General features: G+C 33.6%; 1 protein-coding gene across 1 annotated transcript in view; it reads left to right on the top strand.

Annotated features, from left to right (window-relative positions):
* The window catches only part of DPY19L3 (dpy-19 like C-mannosyltransferase 3), a 100,693-nt gene that overhangs the window by 34,261 nt on the left and 49,831 nt on the right, over positions 1-16,601 (top strand). The window contains exons 5-8 of the mRNA XM_074293247.1: positions 5,676-5,797; positions 11,736-11,881; positions 14,988-15,111; positions 15,585-15,719. Coding sequence (XP_074149348.1) covers positions 5,676-5,797; positions 11,736-11,881; positions 14,988-15,111; positions 15,585-15,719 — 527 coding nt within the window. The remainder of the gene's footprint in view (positions 1-5,675; positions 5,798-11,735; positions 11,882-14,987; positions 15,112-15,584; positions 15,720-16,601) is intronic.

Below are 16,601 nucleotides of genomic sequence, written 5' to 3'. Positions count from 1 at the left end.
AATTGCAGAACAGTGGCTCCTCCATATTAATAAAAGGAATTTTCTCACCTGAAATTTCCTTAGACTGATGAAATCATAAGGGTAGACACCCTCTCCCCCTTAAAAAAAAATAAAACAAATCACTCTACAAATTTATATAGCTGCCTTGGTCACGAAAGAAGTCTTTATTGTGACCATTTAAACACTGCTTTTAAAATATTTTGTTATACATTTGCACTCACTTCCCTTACATACACACCTACACAACTACTCTTTTTGAATTTTCTGGATTTTGAATGAAGAGTTGAATTTAAAAGTATTTATTAAATGCCTTTTATACACAGCACTGAATATACAAATTAAAAATCAGAGACAGGACCTACTGTTCAGGAACTCACAATTTAATGGGGTGGAATGACACATATAGGACATTTAAGTCAAATGAAAAAATATCCCATGGTTCTTAGGGGGCAGTATAAAATGGTAATACATCTTTTAAAATATTATTTCTGTTAATAAAATAATATCTGTTTCTGATTTTGAGCTATCTGACTACTAAAGGCTTTGTCATCAATAACTTTCTTTTCTGGATCTCCAGTAGCTGTGATTGCTGGAGGCGATGGGGGAATAGTGGATATGGGAGGTGAAGGATAAGACTTCAGAACCTGCAGAAGCAATGCCAGACTTCATTTCTGTCAGGCTTGTTTTGGGAGATGATAGGATGGGAATTGGGGAGGAGGTAAGACCCTCATTCCTAGGTTTCTTGGGTTTATCTGCTCATCAGTGTCTAGTGATGGAGGTAATAAGGAAAATAGGTCTCTTTTCTACAGGAATTGCCAAGCTAGAGACAAGGCTGGTTGTCTGAGGAAAACACTATTTCCAGCCTTTACTCTATCCATTGGGGTATAAGGAGTATTAGCTATGGAACTGGCACCAATGGCTTGTCTTGCCTGGCATGTACCAACTCTTGTCCCTTAAGGATTCCTTGAACATTTATGTAGGCTGGTGGGCCTGTTCTGCTTCTTAATTCTCATGCTGGTCTGCTTAAAGAACATTCATTGAAGGGAAATAAAAAAAATATTCAGTTTAAAAGCAACTAGCATAAGAAAATAGAACAAAATAAAGTTATAGTAATAACATTTCATTATTCTGCTATATTAAGAAAATGCTAAGATAAATACATTATGAATCACTTGGTCATATATAGTCAATTTTATCTGTGTCTAGAAATATATTCTTTAATCACAAATGTGTACATATATATGCTTATATATATATATATATATATATATATATATATATATATATATCATCCTTTATTTCTCTTACCTTTTTAAATCACCCTTCTACTATCTTTTTTATTTCCTCTGTTACCCATGCACAAGTCATATTTTTATATCATACTGAAGTCAACCAAAAGATATTCTCCCACTGTATACATACATATTTGCTCAGAGTAATGTACATGCTCTCTGAGGCTTTGAGTATGAAACTGACAACAGATAATACTCACTATCTAAAGATATACAGCAGTTATACAGAGAAGCTTCCAGTTTGGTATGGAGAAGCTTCTCAGCAGTTCATGGGTTTTAAAGTCGTAGTTGGTAAGCAATAAAAAAGAAAAAAAATTATTTGTATAGTCACTAATGCTTTTGCAGACAACAGAAAAAGAAACAGAGGATACTAAGACACTTACATTTATTAGCTCCTGTATAATCTTAATTGGTGGCATGATAAATATGAGATCTTTTTATGTATATGAGATATACACAGTAAATATTTATTAAATTTGAATTTGACTTAAATTTTATATACTAGCTGAATACTGAATTACCATTAATATTTCCTCTATAAATATGAATGTAATTTCCTTAAGAGCAAGTACTACTAGGTTCTAATGGAAGATGAAGTGACCCTCCTTATCAACTCCAACCCCTTATTTATCTCTTTGCTCTTCTGTTTCTTCTAGGAGCCTACCCCTATAATAATCCTCTCTCCTTAATTTTCAAACTCTTTATACACTGACTCCCATATCTTCTGTTTAATTGCTAAACTTCTAGGAAAAAAAAACCCTACACTTATTGTTTCAGGTTTTTTCACCTCTAATTCATTCCTTCCTACTCCCAGCCCCCTGTCAACAATTGAATGAAACTGCTCTCTCTGGAGTTATCATTGAGTTGTTTGTTGCTAAATCCAGGGGACATTTCTGAGTCCTCATCTTTTTTAACCTGTGTGTAGTCAGTGTTTGACATTGTTGACCATCATCTCCCTCTGGACACTTCATCCATCTCACTTTTTTTGTGACACTGTTCTATAGTGATTCTCTTTTTACATGTGGGACCATACTTTGAAGTTTCCCTTGCTGGATTATCATCCATGTCCTTCTCACTCTGAACGGATATATCATAGAACTCTTGTCATGTACCTTCTTTATTTCTCTATTCAACAGAATACATTAAGGATGTTTTAGGCAGATATTGTGCTAAGCATGGGGGATGCAGAGAGAAAAATGAAATGGTTCCTGCCCTCAAAAAGCATACATTCTATTCAAGGAATCAGGAAGGGTCTCTTAAAGGAGGTGGCTTACATTTTACTAGGGACAAACAGCATGTACACAAATAAGTAAATACAACAGCAATACTAATTAACGTTTATATATCACCTATCATGTGCCCAGAACTGTTCTCTTTAAAAATATTAACTCACTTGAATCTCACAACAACCTTATGAGGTAAGTATGAGGTAAGTTTTTAATCCTCATTTTACAGATAAGGAAATTGAGGGAAATAGAAGTTAAATGATTTAACCAAGATTACACAGCTAGCAGCAGTCTGAGGTTGGATCTCCAGATTCAGTGCTCTATGCACTGTGTCTCCTGGCTGCCCCAAAATGCAAACTCTGCAACATAAGTTCATTAGGACAGTAGGAGAGAAGTAGATAGATGAAGTAGAAAAATCGGGAAAAGCTTCTTGAAGGAGATGGCTCTTGAATCTCAAAGGGAGTGAAGGTTTCCATAACGAAAATGTGGAGAGAGGATTAGGCTTATCTGGAGTAGAAATGATATGAGGGAAAGTAGTGTAAAACAAGTCAAGAAAAATAGATGAAGAATAGATTGTAAAAGGACTTTAAAATACTAAATAAAGGAGTTTCTCTTTTATCCCACAGACAAAAGGAAGTCTCTGAAGTTTCTTGAAGAGGGTAGAGTTGTGGCCAGACCTATATTTTAGGAATATTAATTTGAAAACTGTTAGGGGATAGATTAAAAAGGGGAGAGAAGAGAAGAAGAAAGAACTGCTTAGATGGGTAGCATAATGGGCTAAGTGAAACATGCTAAGGGCTTGACTAGGGTATTCATAGTGAGAATGCAGATGGAAATTGTATGGGAATATGAAAGGTGTTGCAGATGTAGAACTGACAAGATTTGGGAATTGTTGTGGAAGGGGAGAGACAGGAAGGATATAGGTTAACTTTAATATGCATTCCTACCTGACTGGAAAAATGTTGGTATCCTTAAAGGTAATAGCAAAGCTAGGAACAGGGGTGACTTTGGGAAGAAAATGATGAGTGGCATTTTCAAAATGCTTAATTTGAGATGCTCATGGAATATATTTGCGATGCCCATATATCTTTTATTTCTATGATAGTATATCAATTCCTTGAGATCAGAGACCATTTCACTGATCCCTGGTACCAGTATTAAGTGAAACAAAAAAACAGGGAGATGAATACTTACCAAAATTATTGTGGAGCTCTCACCTTGGCATAGGGATGGAATAGGAGTAGTATCTTCTCATATCTCTTCTTTGGAGCCATACTTGTTCTTTGTAATTTTGCATCGTTCACTTTTGAATGTTCACTTTTCGTGTGTATATGATTGTTCTTTCCATTTATAGGATAATCATGTATATTCTTTTTTTATTTCTGCCTACTTCACTCAGCATCAGTTCATATAAATCTTTACAAGTTTCTCTATAATCATTATGTTTGTTATTTTTTACAGCACAATAATAATCAATTCTATATTCATGTATCACAATTGTATAGCTATTCCCCAGTTGATAGACAACATTGTTTTCAGTTATTTTCTATCATAAAAAGGGCTGCTATATAAATATTTACTTCATGTGGGGACTTTCTTCTTATTAGTGGTCCCCTTGGAGGCCTAGTAGCCCCTATGCTTGGGATAAATCTAATAGTGGAATTTCTTAGTCAAAGGGTTTAACAGTTATTTTATTTAAAATTCCAAATTGTTTTCCAAAGTGGTCTTATTGATTCACAGATGCATCAATAATGCACCACTGTGACTATCTTAAAGAGAGCTTTTAATACCAATCACAAGGCATTATATTTTATCCTGGATGTGATAAAGATCCACTGTAGCTCATTGAGCAAGGAAGTGACCTGGTCAGATGTGTGTTTTAGAAAAAAATCACTTTGACGTCTGAATGAAGGAAGTCTTGTAGTAGACCAGATAAGAGGTGTTGTAGCTGTATGAGTAAGGAGAAGAGATTACGTAAGAGAGATATTGTAAAGGTAGAAATGACAAGATTTAGCAGTGGATTGGGTAAGTGTGAGAGTTGGTATAGAATGGGTTTACCAACAGATTCCCAAGATGGGGGAGGAGAGTATAGCAAGTACAGAGTTGACAGCATAGGAAAAAACTGAGAATTGTTGATAATGAAGATCTTGATGAAAATGAAGTGCAGATTTTGAAGGTCATAAGATATAGAGAAAGATGAAATGATAAAATACTATTAAATAAAGGAATTTTCAGAATTCTGTAATATGGAAATGAAATTCTTGTTGATGAAAGCAAGATCAAGGATATGACCATCTCTGATTTTGATCAGTAGGTCATAGGAATGGAATAGATTGAGAAACTGGCTTACTTGTGGGGATATCTGCATCCCTGACATCCCTTAGGGCAAGAAATGGATAGGATACTACGAGCCTACCTGTGGACCTGAACTCATTGAGTAAGGAAGAAGAAGGTCCTGGGGATTTATATCCTATTTACCATACTATTGTATAAATCCCCTCAATTGTAGTTGCAAGAATCCATTCTATATTTTCAGAGGCTTCAGTGCCTAAATATTAACCTAATAAATCCTTCATATTTCCAAAGGACTTGACAGTTTTCAAAGCACTTTCACAAAGATTATCTCATTTAATCTTCATAACAAACCATGAGACAAGCTAACCTTGTATGTTTTTTTAATAGATGAGAAAACTAAAGACTTAGTAATATTAAGTAATATTAATCTATATTCCCAGGTTACATGTCTACTAACCAGCAGAAGTGACTGAAAGCCAGATGTTATTCATAATCTGTGTTCTTTCTATTATACCAGTCTGTTTCTACTTTGAAATTTTGAGAAGCGTGCTTGTTGTGCATGAAAGTAAATGATTTGGGGCAGCTAAGTGGCGCAGTGGATAGAGCACCAGCCTTGAATTCAGGAGGACCCCAAGTTCAAATCTGGTCTCAGACACTTAACACTTCCTAGCTGTGTGATCCTGGACAAGTCACTTAACCCCAGCCTCAGGAGAAAAAAAAAAAAAAAAAAAGAAAGTAAATGATTTTGATAACAGAGAGTTTCTTGATATAATTTTGGAAAATCATGTCATTTAAATCCATATTTTTAAGAATGATTGCAATTAAAATATTAATTTTTCTAATTTTAAAATATTAATTTTAGGTTTCCATGGATTGATATATGATAATAAAACCGAATCAATGAGGACAATTAACATCCTTGAACGAATGAATATTTACCAGGAGGTTTTTCTCAGTATTTTATATCGAGTTCTACCTATACAGGTACACTTTGGGTTTCTTTTGTGTCATTTAATTAATATCACCACATGAAAGTGACAATTTACTGTTTTGAATTGTAGCTGCTTCTATTTTGGTTCTTCAAATCTGCATCAGATGTCTACAAATTTGCTTTTAAAATACACATTTTTAAACTTGCATTATGGTCTTTGCTTTTTGTTAATATGTTATTGTAACATGCCCTCCTGGCAGTTACAATTACTAGTCTGTCCTAGGCCCAACAGAGTACCTTTGACCACTGACCTTTGCAGTGTGAACTCTACCCGGCTCACCTCCTCTGAGGCCTTCAAAGGTCTCTGGCCACAATCTCTTGAATCTATAGCTTAATAACCGGTAGCGTGCTCAAGAACAGCCACGTGTAATCTTAAAAGCCTTTATTATACCTACTCACATAATGCCCTGACTGATGCCCTGACTTGTTGGTTCCCTAGTGAACATCTGGTCAGAAAACCCATGTGTTCACTACCAAACTCCTTACTTCTTTTGGCTACCCATCTTGGCTTGGCCACCCAGGCTAGGGAGCCAGGGTGAAGAGCGCCAGGTTAAAGAGAGCGACTGCTGTCTGCAGTGGGCTTATAAAGGGCCTGTGAAGTCACACACACAGCCAATCAGCGAGAGAGTCACCCATTACGAAGCTATCTCAATGTGGCCAAGATCCCACCTACAAGGCAGTCCTAATATCCACAGAAATTACTTCTGGGCCTCAATCTCTCAATGCACTGGGTCCGCCCATTTAAAGGGCCCTTACATGTTATAATGCATTTTAATATTTATACATACACAAATATAAAGCATGCAACAATATAAATAAATAGTTTAAAGGATTTCCCTTTAAAAGCTAGTATTTCTAATTTACTTCAAAGGGAAAGCAACTCCTATTTATATCAATGTCAGAACTTAGGAACCTTAATTTATAAGAATAGAGACAATTTCTTTTTAAAACAACAGTGATGGGGCAACTAGATGGCACAGTGGATAGAGCATTGAAATCAGGAGGACCTGAGTTCAAATCTGGCCACAGACACTTAACATGTCCTGGCTATGTGATCCTAGGCAAATCATTTAAACCCCATTTGCCTCACAGAAAAAAAAAAAAGAAAGAAAGAAAGAAGTCATTAAAAAAAACAACAGTAATGTGCTATTCTCAGGAGAATAGGCTAAGTTCAAGCAAAATTATTTGAACTACAGAATAATACAGAGAAACTCATTGGGTTGTTCTTTGCCCTTTCTTGGGAGGAGGAAGCATTGCTAGCACTTTCTTGAACACAAAGCAAAAAAATAGGTTCACAACACTTTGGAGAGAGTAGAAACAAGATAGGGGGGGGGAAAGTCAGGAACTTGCCTGAGCTTTTTTCAAAACCCCTCTGAATATCTTTAAATAATGCCATAAAACAATTCCTGGAGTAGCAGAACCCATGTGATAAAATAACCTTTCAGCCAAAGATAACTTAGAAAGTCAATAGAACAGGTCTGTTACACCTGGATGAAAGTGGGATATAGTCCAGCACAAGCTGTGTCAACATAAACCCAGTCTTGGCAAACCAGGAGCAGGTCTTGGAGAAGCTGAATCAGTAATGGAAGCACTTGCTTCCAGTTCTCAACCCATAGATGGTGGGGTGGGGGGGTGATGAGCTGGTCAGAAGAAGATTACAGGAGTAATCTTCTGATTACTGAGGCAGAACACTGAGGCTTTAGCTCAAACTTGGATCTGGGTTGCAGTCCTGGATGGCAGTCCCAGAGTGAGGAGGAGCACTAGGATACCAGAGCCTGTGGCCACAGTGGAGCAGAGACACTCCTTAGAGTTCCATGGAAGAAAAGAATGCTTGTGATCACTCACAGACCAGAATGTAGTAAACACATCTCTTCTTAGACTGACCTACCTTGGAAGATTTGAAAACTTATAGGTCCTTAGAAGTATTTCTGAAAATAGCTGACAAATCCCCCTAAATTTGGGACAGTCTATCCTCCAACCTGAAAGCAGAGCCCTACTATAATAAATAGATAAAAGCCAAGAAATAGGCTAATAACATAAGAAAACAACAGAAAAACATTGTGGCCACAGAAAACTACTCTGGTGACAAGGAAGATCAAAACACACACTCAGAAGATAGCAAAGTCAAAGTTCCTATATCCAAAGCCAAGAAAAATGGGAATTGGTCCCAGACCATGAAAGAGCTCAAAAAGATTTTGAAAATCAGTTAAGACAGGTGGAGGAAAAATTAGGAAGAGAAATGAAATCAATGCAAGAAAATTATGAAAAATAAGTCAACAACTTGGAGAAAAGACCAAAAAAAAAAAAAATAGAGGCAAATAACACCCTAAAATAGATTAGATCAAATGATAAAAGGGATACAAAAAAGCCAATAAGAGAATGCCTTAAAAAAAAAAAAGCAGAAATAGCCAAATAGAAGAAGCACAAAAATGCACTGAGGAAAAAAAAAAACTTTCTAAAAACTAGAATTGGCCAGATGGAAAAAGAAGTACAAAATTTTGCTAAGGAAAATGATTCCTTAAAAATTAGAATTGAGCAAATGAAAGCTAGTGACTATGAGAAACCAAAAACAAAACAAAACAAAACAAAACCAAAAGAATGAAACAATATGAAAAAATATGAAATATCTCATTGAAAGAGCAACTGACCTGGAAAATAGATCTAGGTGAGATAATTTAAAATTATTAAGCTGAAAGTCATGACCAAAAAAATAAAAAAAAAGATTCTGTACCTCATCTCAAGAAATGATCAGGAACAGAGGGCAAATGGAAATTGAAAGAATTCACTGATAAGCTCCCAAATGAAAATTCCCAGTAATGTTATAAGCCAAATTCCAGAGCTCCCAGGTCAAGAAGAAAATATTGCAAACATCCAAAAAGAAACAATTCAGATATCATGGAGAAATAGAATAACACAAGATTTAGAGATACATTAGAGATACATAAGATACATTAAAGGATCAGAGGACTTGAAATACAGAAGGCAAAGAAGGTAGGATTATAACTAAGAATCTACCTACCAAGCAAAACTGAATTTAATCCTCCAGGAGAAAAAAATTGGATATTCAGTGAAATAGAGGACATTCCAGCATTCTTGATGAAAAGACCACAACTAAATAGAACATTTGTCTTTCAGATACAAGCCTCAAGAGAGGCATACAAATATCAACAGGAAAGAGAAATCATGAGACTTACTTAAGATGAAACTGTTTACATCCCTCCATAGGAAAATGATACTTTTAATTCATAAGAACTTTCTCATTATTAAGGCAGAAGGCATATTTATAGACAGAGGATATAGGTCTGAGTTGAATATGAAGTGATAATACCTAAAAAATAAAATTAAGAGGTGAGAGAGTAATGTACTGAGAGAAAGGGAAAGAAAAAGATAGAATGGGGTAAATTCTTTCACATTAAAGAGTCAAAAAAAAGCTTTTACACTGGAGGAGAAAGAGGACAAAAAGGGTAAGGAAGGGAGAGTGAGTGAACCTTACTCTCATTGTAATTGGCTTAAAGAGGGAGTGACATATATACTCAATTGGGAATTGAAATTTATCTTACCCTACAGGAAAGGAAGAAAGGGAGATAAATGAAGAGGGATGGAGGGTGGGACAGTGAGAGAAGGAAGGGAATATTGGGGAGGGTATAGTCAGAAGCAAAATACTTGAGGAGAGAAAGATGAAAGAAAATGGAATAAACAGGAGGAATAGGATAGAAGGAAATACAATTAGCAATAGTAACTGAAAAATATTTTAAGCAAATATCTCTGATAAAGGGTTTATTTCTCGTACATAGAGAACTGGGTCAAATTTATAAAATTACCCAATTGATAAATTATCAAAAGTTATGAATAATTACCAGATGAAGTAATCAACATTATTTATAATCATATGAAAAATGTTCTAACTCATTGTTGATCAGAGAAATGCAAATTAAAACAATTCTGAGGTACTACCTCATTCCTATTAAATTGGCTAAAAAGACAGAAAAGGAAAATTACAAATGGTGGCGGGGATATGGGGAAAATGGACAATTTTTGGTGGAGTCAGGAATTATCCATTCTTTAGAACAGTTTGGAACTATGCCCAATGCAATAGCACTACTAGATCTGTGTGCCGAAAGAGATAAGAAATAAAAAGGAAAAAGACATTATGTGTAAAAACATTTGTAGTAGCTCTTTTCTAATGGTAAAGAATTAGAAATTGAGGGAATACCTATCTATTCGTGGTATATGATTATTAAGGAATATTATTGTGCTGTAAGAAATGATGCTCAGGATGTTCTCAGAAAAACCTGAAAAGATTTACATGAGCTGATGCAAAATGAAAAGTACTATGTACAAGGTAATACCAATATTATAGGATGATCATTTGTGAATGTCTTAGTCATTCTCAGAAATACAGTGATCTAAGACAACTCTGAAGGACTTAGGATACAAAATGCTGTCCATCTCCAGAGAAAATATTGATGGTGTCTGAATACAGATTAAAGCATACTTTCTGTCATTATTTTTCTTGAGAGTTTTTTTTGTTTTACTTTTTGCTTTTTTTTTTTTTGGTCTGTGTTTTCTTTTACAACATGACTGATATGGAAATATTTTGCATGACTACTCATGTATAATTTATATCAAATTGCCTTTTCAACAAGGGGGTTTGGGGACAGAAAAAGGGAGATAATTTAGAGCTTAAGTTTTTAAACAAATGTTAAAATTTGTTTTCGCATGTAATTGGGGCAAAATGAAATACTAAATAATTTTTTTAAAAGAAAAGAAGAATAAATAAATTAATCCATGACCATGAATTTTAAGAATCTCTGGACTAGGTAATCTCTGACGTCCCTTCCAGCTCTAAATCAGGTCCTGTAAGCTGATATTTAGACTGAAAAAAAGATGACTTGGAGGGTATCAGTTATTTTCAAAGATATGAAGCATTATCTTATAAAGAAAGAGGTTTTTGAGTAGTATCAGGATTATAAACCATGCCTCAGATGCTTTCCACATCAGTCTAGTATTTGTTAAGCAGATAGAATATATCAGAAACTGTTGTCAAGGAGCCACTGACCAGTAAAGGAAACAATAGGCAAAAAAATTATGTTTTATATATATATATGTATATATATATATATTTATGCATAAAAATTATGTCTATGTATAAACAAGATTTAGATAGAATAAACTGGAGACAATGAACAAAGGGAAAATATGATTAAGGAAGATTAGGGAAATGTTTTTTCCCCTCCATATTTCCACTTTTTTCTAAGGTGCTAAATTAAATATCTGCTTAATAAATTATACATAAATGAGCAGGAGCAGGACCAGGAGATCATTATATACTTCAACAACAATACTATATGATGATCAGTTTTGATGGAGAAGGCCCTCTCCAAAAATGAGATGAGCCAAATCAGTTCCAATAGAGCAGTAATGAATTGAACCAGCTACACCCAGTGAAAGAACTCTGGGAAATGAGTGTGAACCACTACATAGAATTTCAATCCCTCTATTTTTGTTCACCTGCATTTTTGATTTCATTCACAGGCTATTTGTACACTATTTCAAAGTCCGATTCTTTTAGTACAGCAAAATAACTGTTTGGACATGTATACATATATTGTATTTAACTTATACTTTAATATATTTAACATGTATTGGTCAACCTGCCATCTGGGGGAGGGGATGGGGGGAAGGAGGGGAAAAATTGGAACAAAAGGCTTTGCAATTATCAATGCTGAAAAATTACCCATGAATATATTTTATAAATAAAAAGCTATAATAAAAATAAATAAATAATACATAAAGGAGCTGGAGGGAAAAGAATACTTTGGAGTTAGTATTGGTTTCCTGACATAAAAATCTATTATTTACTATTTATTTAACAAATTAATGATGATAAGAGTTTCCAAAAACTTTTGATGCTATACTTCTGTCTTACAGACATATTTAGAGCCTGTTTATTTTTATATCTACACTTTATTTGGACTCCAAGCAATGTATGTCACAGCTCTTTATGTAACCAGCTGGCTTCTTAGTGGAACATGGTTGTCAGGGCTCTTAGCAGCTTTCTGGTATGTTATAAATAGGTGAGTTGGATTGATATTTCTCTCTCTCTCTCTCTCTCTCTCTCTCTCTCTCTCTCTCTCTCTCTCTCTCTCTCTTCATATATATATATATATATATATACATACATATTTCCTTTTTTGGATGGTAAGAACAAGATTATATTTAATAGCATAATATGGTAGACAGAGTGTTAGACTTGGAGTAAAGAAGACTGGGTTCAAATACTGCCTCTAACACTTATTTACTCTGTGACCCTGGGAAAATTTTGAATCTCACTTTGCTGACTTCCAAAATGAAGGTACTAATACTTGTAATTTCTACCTTAGAGGAGTTGTGAGTTTTAAAATTGCAAAACCCATTATGAATTTTAAAGTGCTATATAATTGTTAGCTATTATTATTTATAATCAAAAATGTACTATTTTCTCTTCAACAAATAATGGTTTGTTCTGTATTTTTCTGATGAGAATTTTATTTTTCCTTCAGAATACTTATTTTCTGGGTTAGTAAAATGAAAAAAAAAATTTGGATACAAGTTATTTCCATCTTATTTCAGGTCTTTTTCACATCCTGCCAGGATAACTACAGTAGCTTCCTAATTGGTTTCCCTGCTTTGTCTTTCTTCTTTCCCATCAGTTCTCCACATAGAAAAGTGATTCTAAGAAATCTGCTATTTTTGATATATCTATTAAGTAATTCTAAAAAATCTCCTAACTAGGAAATTCTGACTATGTCACTTCCATACTCAATAAACTTCAGTAGTTCCCCACTTCTGGGATCAAATAGAAAATTCTTTGATCTTTTACAGTTTTGCTCAAACACCTTCTTTCCATCTTTAATGTACATTGATTCCCCTCCCATATTCTGTGGCTCAGCCAAAGTGTCATTCTAGCAGGAATTATTTCTCACCTATAATCTCCTATATCTATAACTTTAAACAGGCTGTGCTCCATTCCTGAAATTCACTCCTTTCTCATACCCATCACTTAGAATTCCTTCTTTTCTGCATAACTCAGTTCAGGCACTACTTTCTACCTTTCCTGAGGCCCCAGCTACAAGTACCCTCTTTCTAAATTACCTTTATTCTGTATATACTATACAAACTATACTTACTTGTTTCTCCTAAGTTTCATGAGAATAGGATTTATTTTATTTTTATCTTTATATCTTAACATGATACATGGCACATACAACAAATGAGTCCATTGATCAAGAGTAAGTGGAAGCAAATTTTAATTTCAAATTTGTCATTAACTTCCCATGTGATCTTAGGCAAACCGTCTACTTTTTCTGTACTTCAGTTTATTCAACTGTGAAGTGAATATAATAGGACCATCCTTTCCTCCCTTATGGGATTCTTTTGAGGTTTAATAAAAAAGCATATAGTATTCACTAAATAAACTTTTTTGATTGAATTGAAATAATTTTTAAAGCATAATTCATTACATAGAAGCAATATGTTAATGAGATTAAACTTTGAAAACTATAGTCTTACAAAATAGTACCTATTTGCAAAATTATATATATTTGGTTATTTTTCAAGTGAATTGAATTACTGCTAGATCTAAAGCACCCTAATTTAACATGAATGTAGTAGTGCTTTTATAATAGGAACTCTAGCTATATTAGGAATAATGTTTTTTTAACAATGAAATTATTTTTAGTTGATATGAAGAGCAACTATTTAAATTTTATTAATGATAACTTATGAGAGATTTCTTGATAGATGCAACTACAGAGACATCCAATTCAGGGATCTTCTGATTTTCAGTATCAAGCAAGGGATAAAAGAGGATGATGAATGCTTACCAAAGGTAAGCATTGTCATAATGCCATAAAGGAATCCCAAGGGGAGCAGGGATTCCGAGTAGATAGTCAGATCCTCCAGATGCTCCAGATGATTACTATTGACATTGTGTTGATAGTATTGTTTCAAAATGCTACAAGGTTTCCTTAGGCCACTCACAAAGAATTGGTCTACTTAATACTTCCTAGCTGTGTGACCCTGGGCAAGTCATTTAACCCCAATTGCCTCTGCAAAAACAAATAACAAAAAACCAAACCAAAACAAAAAAGGATTGGTCTGACAATATACACAGGGAAAACATAAGTGGATAAAGATTTTATTGAATGAATTGAAGTATGAGTTTGATGAACAGTCTGTTGAGTAAAAATTTTCATATACATACCTTGGACATACATTACAGATAAACAACGAACTGGGCAGACTTAATTATACAATGGTATGTTTATGAGGAATAGTGTGATGCTTTCAGTAATTACAAACTACTCCATGATGCAGAAGCCCATCTTTTCAACAATAGTTTTATTCTGGTGATGCTGTGGAATACCATGATCTCCAAAGGAATAAAAATTGTGAATGACTAGTAGAGAAATGCATACATGATGAGCACAAATAGACTGGAGTATTACCATTGATTTATTTATGTGGAAGAAATGGTATAAAAGATATAAATGAAACATATAATAAGAAAATAAGGTAAGCCAGTTGTGTAATGAATAACAGATAAATAAGTCACATTCTTCACTTGTCCCTGCAAAAATGTTAAAAAGCCTTAAAAAGAGGTTTTAAATCTTTTTTATCTTGGACTTTTAGTTAGTTTGGGAGGCCTTTGGACCTCTTTACAACATAACATTTTTAATCCACATAAGATCATGTTAATTACAAAGAAAGCCAAGGGTTAGTGAAAATAAAGAAATAATTTTTTTTTGGCTGCCTGAAATCTATCCAGGGATTGTATATAGACTCTAGATTAAGAACTCCTAGACTAGAAAAGGCATCCGACACATTAGTGGACCTTCCTTAGGGGATTTATAGGACCAAAATCAGTCAAGATGAGAAATATGACTGGATTATATTCTGCATTAGAGAAGACAGTAGCCAAAGCAATTAAGTCATGATACATGTAAGTAGCACTACTTTAATGATTCCTATAATAAACAAACACAAAATGAGACAAAATTAAAATGTAAAACTAATCTGTTTGTAATCTGGCTATTTGTAGCCATTTAAATTGGAGGGTACTTTCATGTAATTTCTTAATTTTAGCAAAAGTTTTAGGAGCCTTCTTTTACTACTGTTTCTGGAAATTTCTGTTTTGTACAGAATAGATACCACAAGAGTAGAGTTCACCATTCCTTTGAGAGAGAACTGGGCCCTGCCATTCTTTGCAGTTCAGATAGCAGCAATTACATATTTGCTGAAACCACACTTACAGCCTCTTTGTGAAGTAAGTTCTTAATAACATTTTTTTAGAAGTTATCCAATTTTGTTTAAACTATGTATTAATTTAAGTCTTCCTAATTTGAGCTCTTTTTCTCTAGTGGAAAAACAAATTTTTATATACATTTTCAGAAACATAATCTATTCTTGATCAGTATTAATAATAAACCTACAAGTTTTGTGTAAAACTCCCAAAAATCTATCCATTTTTGCTCTTCAGATTTTGCCCAGTAGACACACTGTATAAGAGTGTTTCACTGTGGAATGTCACATTAGGAATTTTAGAGGAGTTTTCAGAGTAATATTTATAGCTGTTGAATAAATTTTGAATGATCTTCAAATTTATTTATATTTAAATTTGAATAAAATTTCTTTTATTTAGTTTAAAGAGACATTGACTTGTTTCCGAAAGAAACTTATGTATAAAAGCTTTTTGTCACTAGAGGCATGTAAATAATCTTAATTTTTTTCTTTTTTTAGAAGCTGACTCTTCTTGCAGTGTTCATATCTACTTTTCTCTTTAGTCTGACATGGCAGTTTAATCAGTTTATGATGCTGATGCAATCATTAGTTTTATTCATACTGGACTGTCTGAATATGCTTCCTACAACAAAGGTAAACTTTGCATTTTTCTTAGTAAATGTTCATTGAAGGTTTTATTTATTCAATATTCAGTATCTAAGAATTAGACTAGCTACTTCAATGCTTACTAATAATAATTTAAATCACTCAGATATCATTCTTGTGAATAAAATTGATTACTTTCAACTATTCATAGGATGCAAGTGATATTTCACAGAATTTTATTTGATTCTCGTTTTACCTCCATTCTGCATATTTTGAGTTAGAACATATAATTGTACTTTTAAATATATCTAGGTCAATTTTAGTCCTTTTAAAAAATAATTCAAATTTGAAAGTAAAAGAGAACCATCTTAGCAATATTTTGCATTTTATTTTGGGGATCTTAGTGTGTTTTGTAAAAATGCAATTAACTAAAGCCACACACTGAAGAATCTGAAAATCTTTAATCTGTCTCTCAACCTATATTGCTGCCATTTACCACAAACTGAAATTATAAAATGAAAATATACTTAAGTCCCAACTCTACCATTTACAAGGTGACCTTAAGCAAGTTACAACCTTTCCACATTTATTCTCTCATCTATTAAATGAGGACAATAATACTTCATACTACTTACCTCACAAAGTTGTGGAGAAAATGCTTTGTAAACCTCAAAGCTGCTTTATAAATGTGTGTCATAACACACTGAATAGCTATCCAGTTATTTAGCTGGGGTTTACTGAAGTCTCACTTTATACAAGATTCTGCTAGGTACTTGTTAGGGATACAAAAATGAATAAGATAGTCTTATTATAGCTAGAATTCTAGTAAAGGAAATCAATGAGCACGAATAATTTTTAAATTCATAATTTCATAATAAAAGTTAAATTTAAACTTAAGCAATACTTTTGGCACTGATAATAAATATATGT

Source organism: Sminthopsis crassicaudata, chromosome 2 (genome assembly GCF_048593235.1).
Source record: "Sminthopsis crassicaudata isolate SCR6 chromosome 2, ASM4859323v1, whole genome shotgun sequence".
Taxonomy (NCBI): Eukaryota; Metazoa; Chordata; class Mammalia; order Dasyuromorphia; family Dasyuridae; genus Sminthopsis; species Sminthopsis crassicaudata.
Note: the sequence above shows the minus strand (reverse complement) of the source record. Positions and strands in the feature narration are given on the sequence as shown.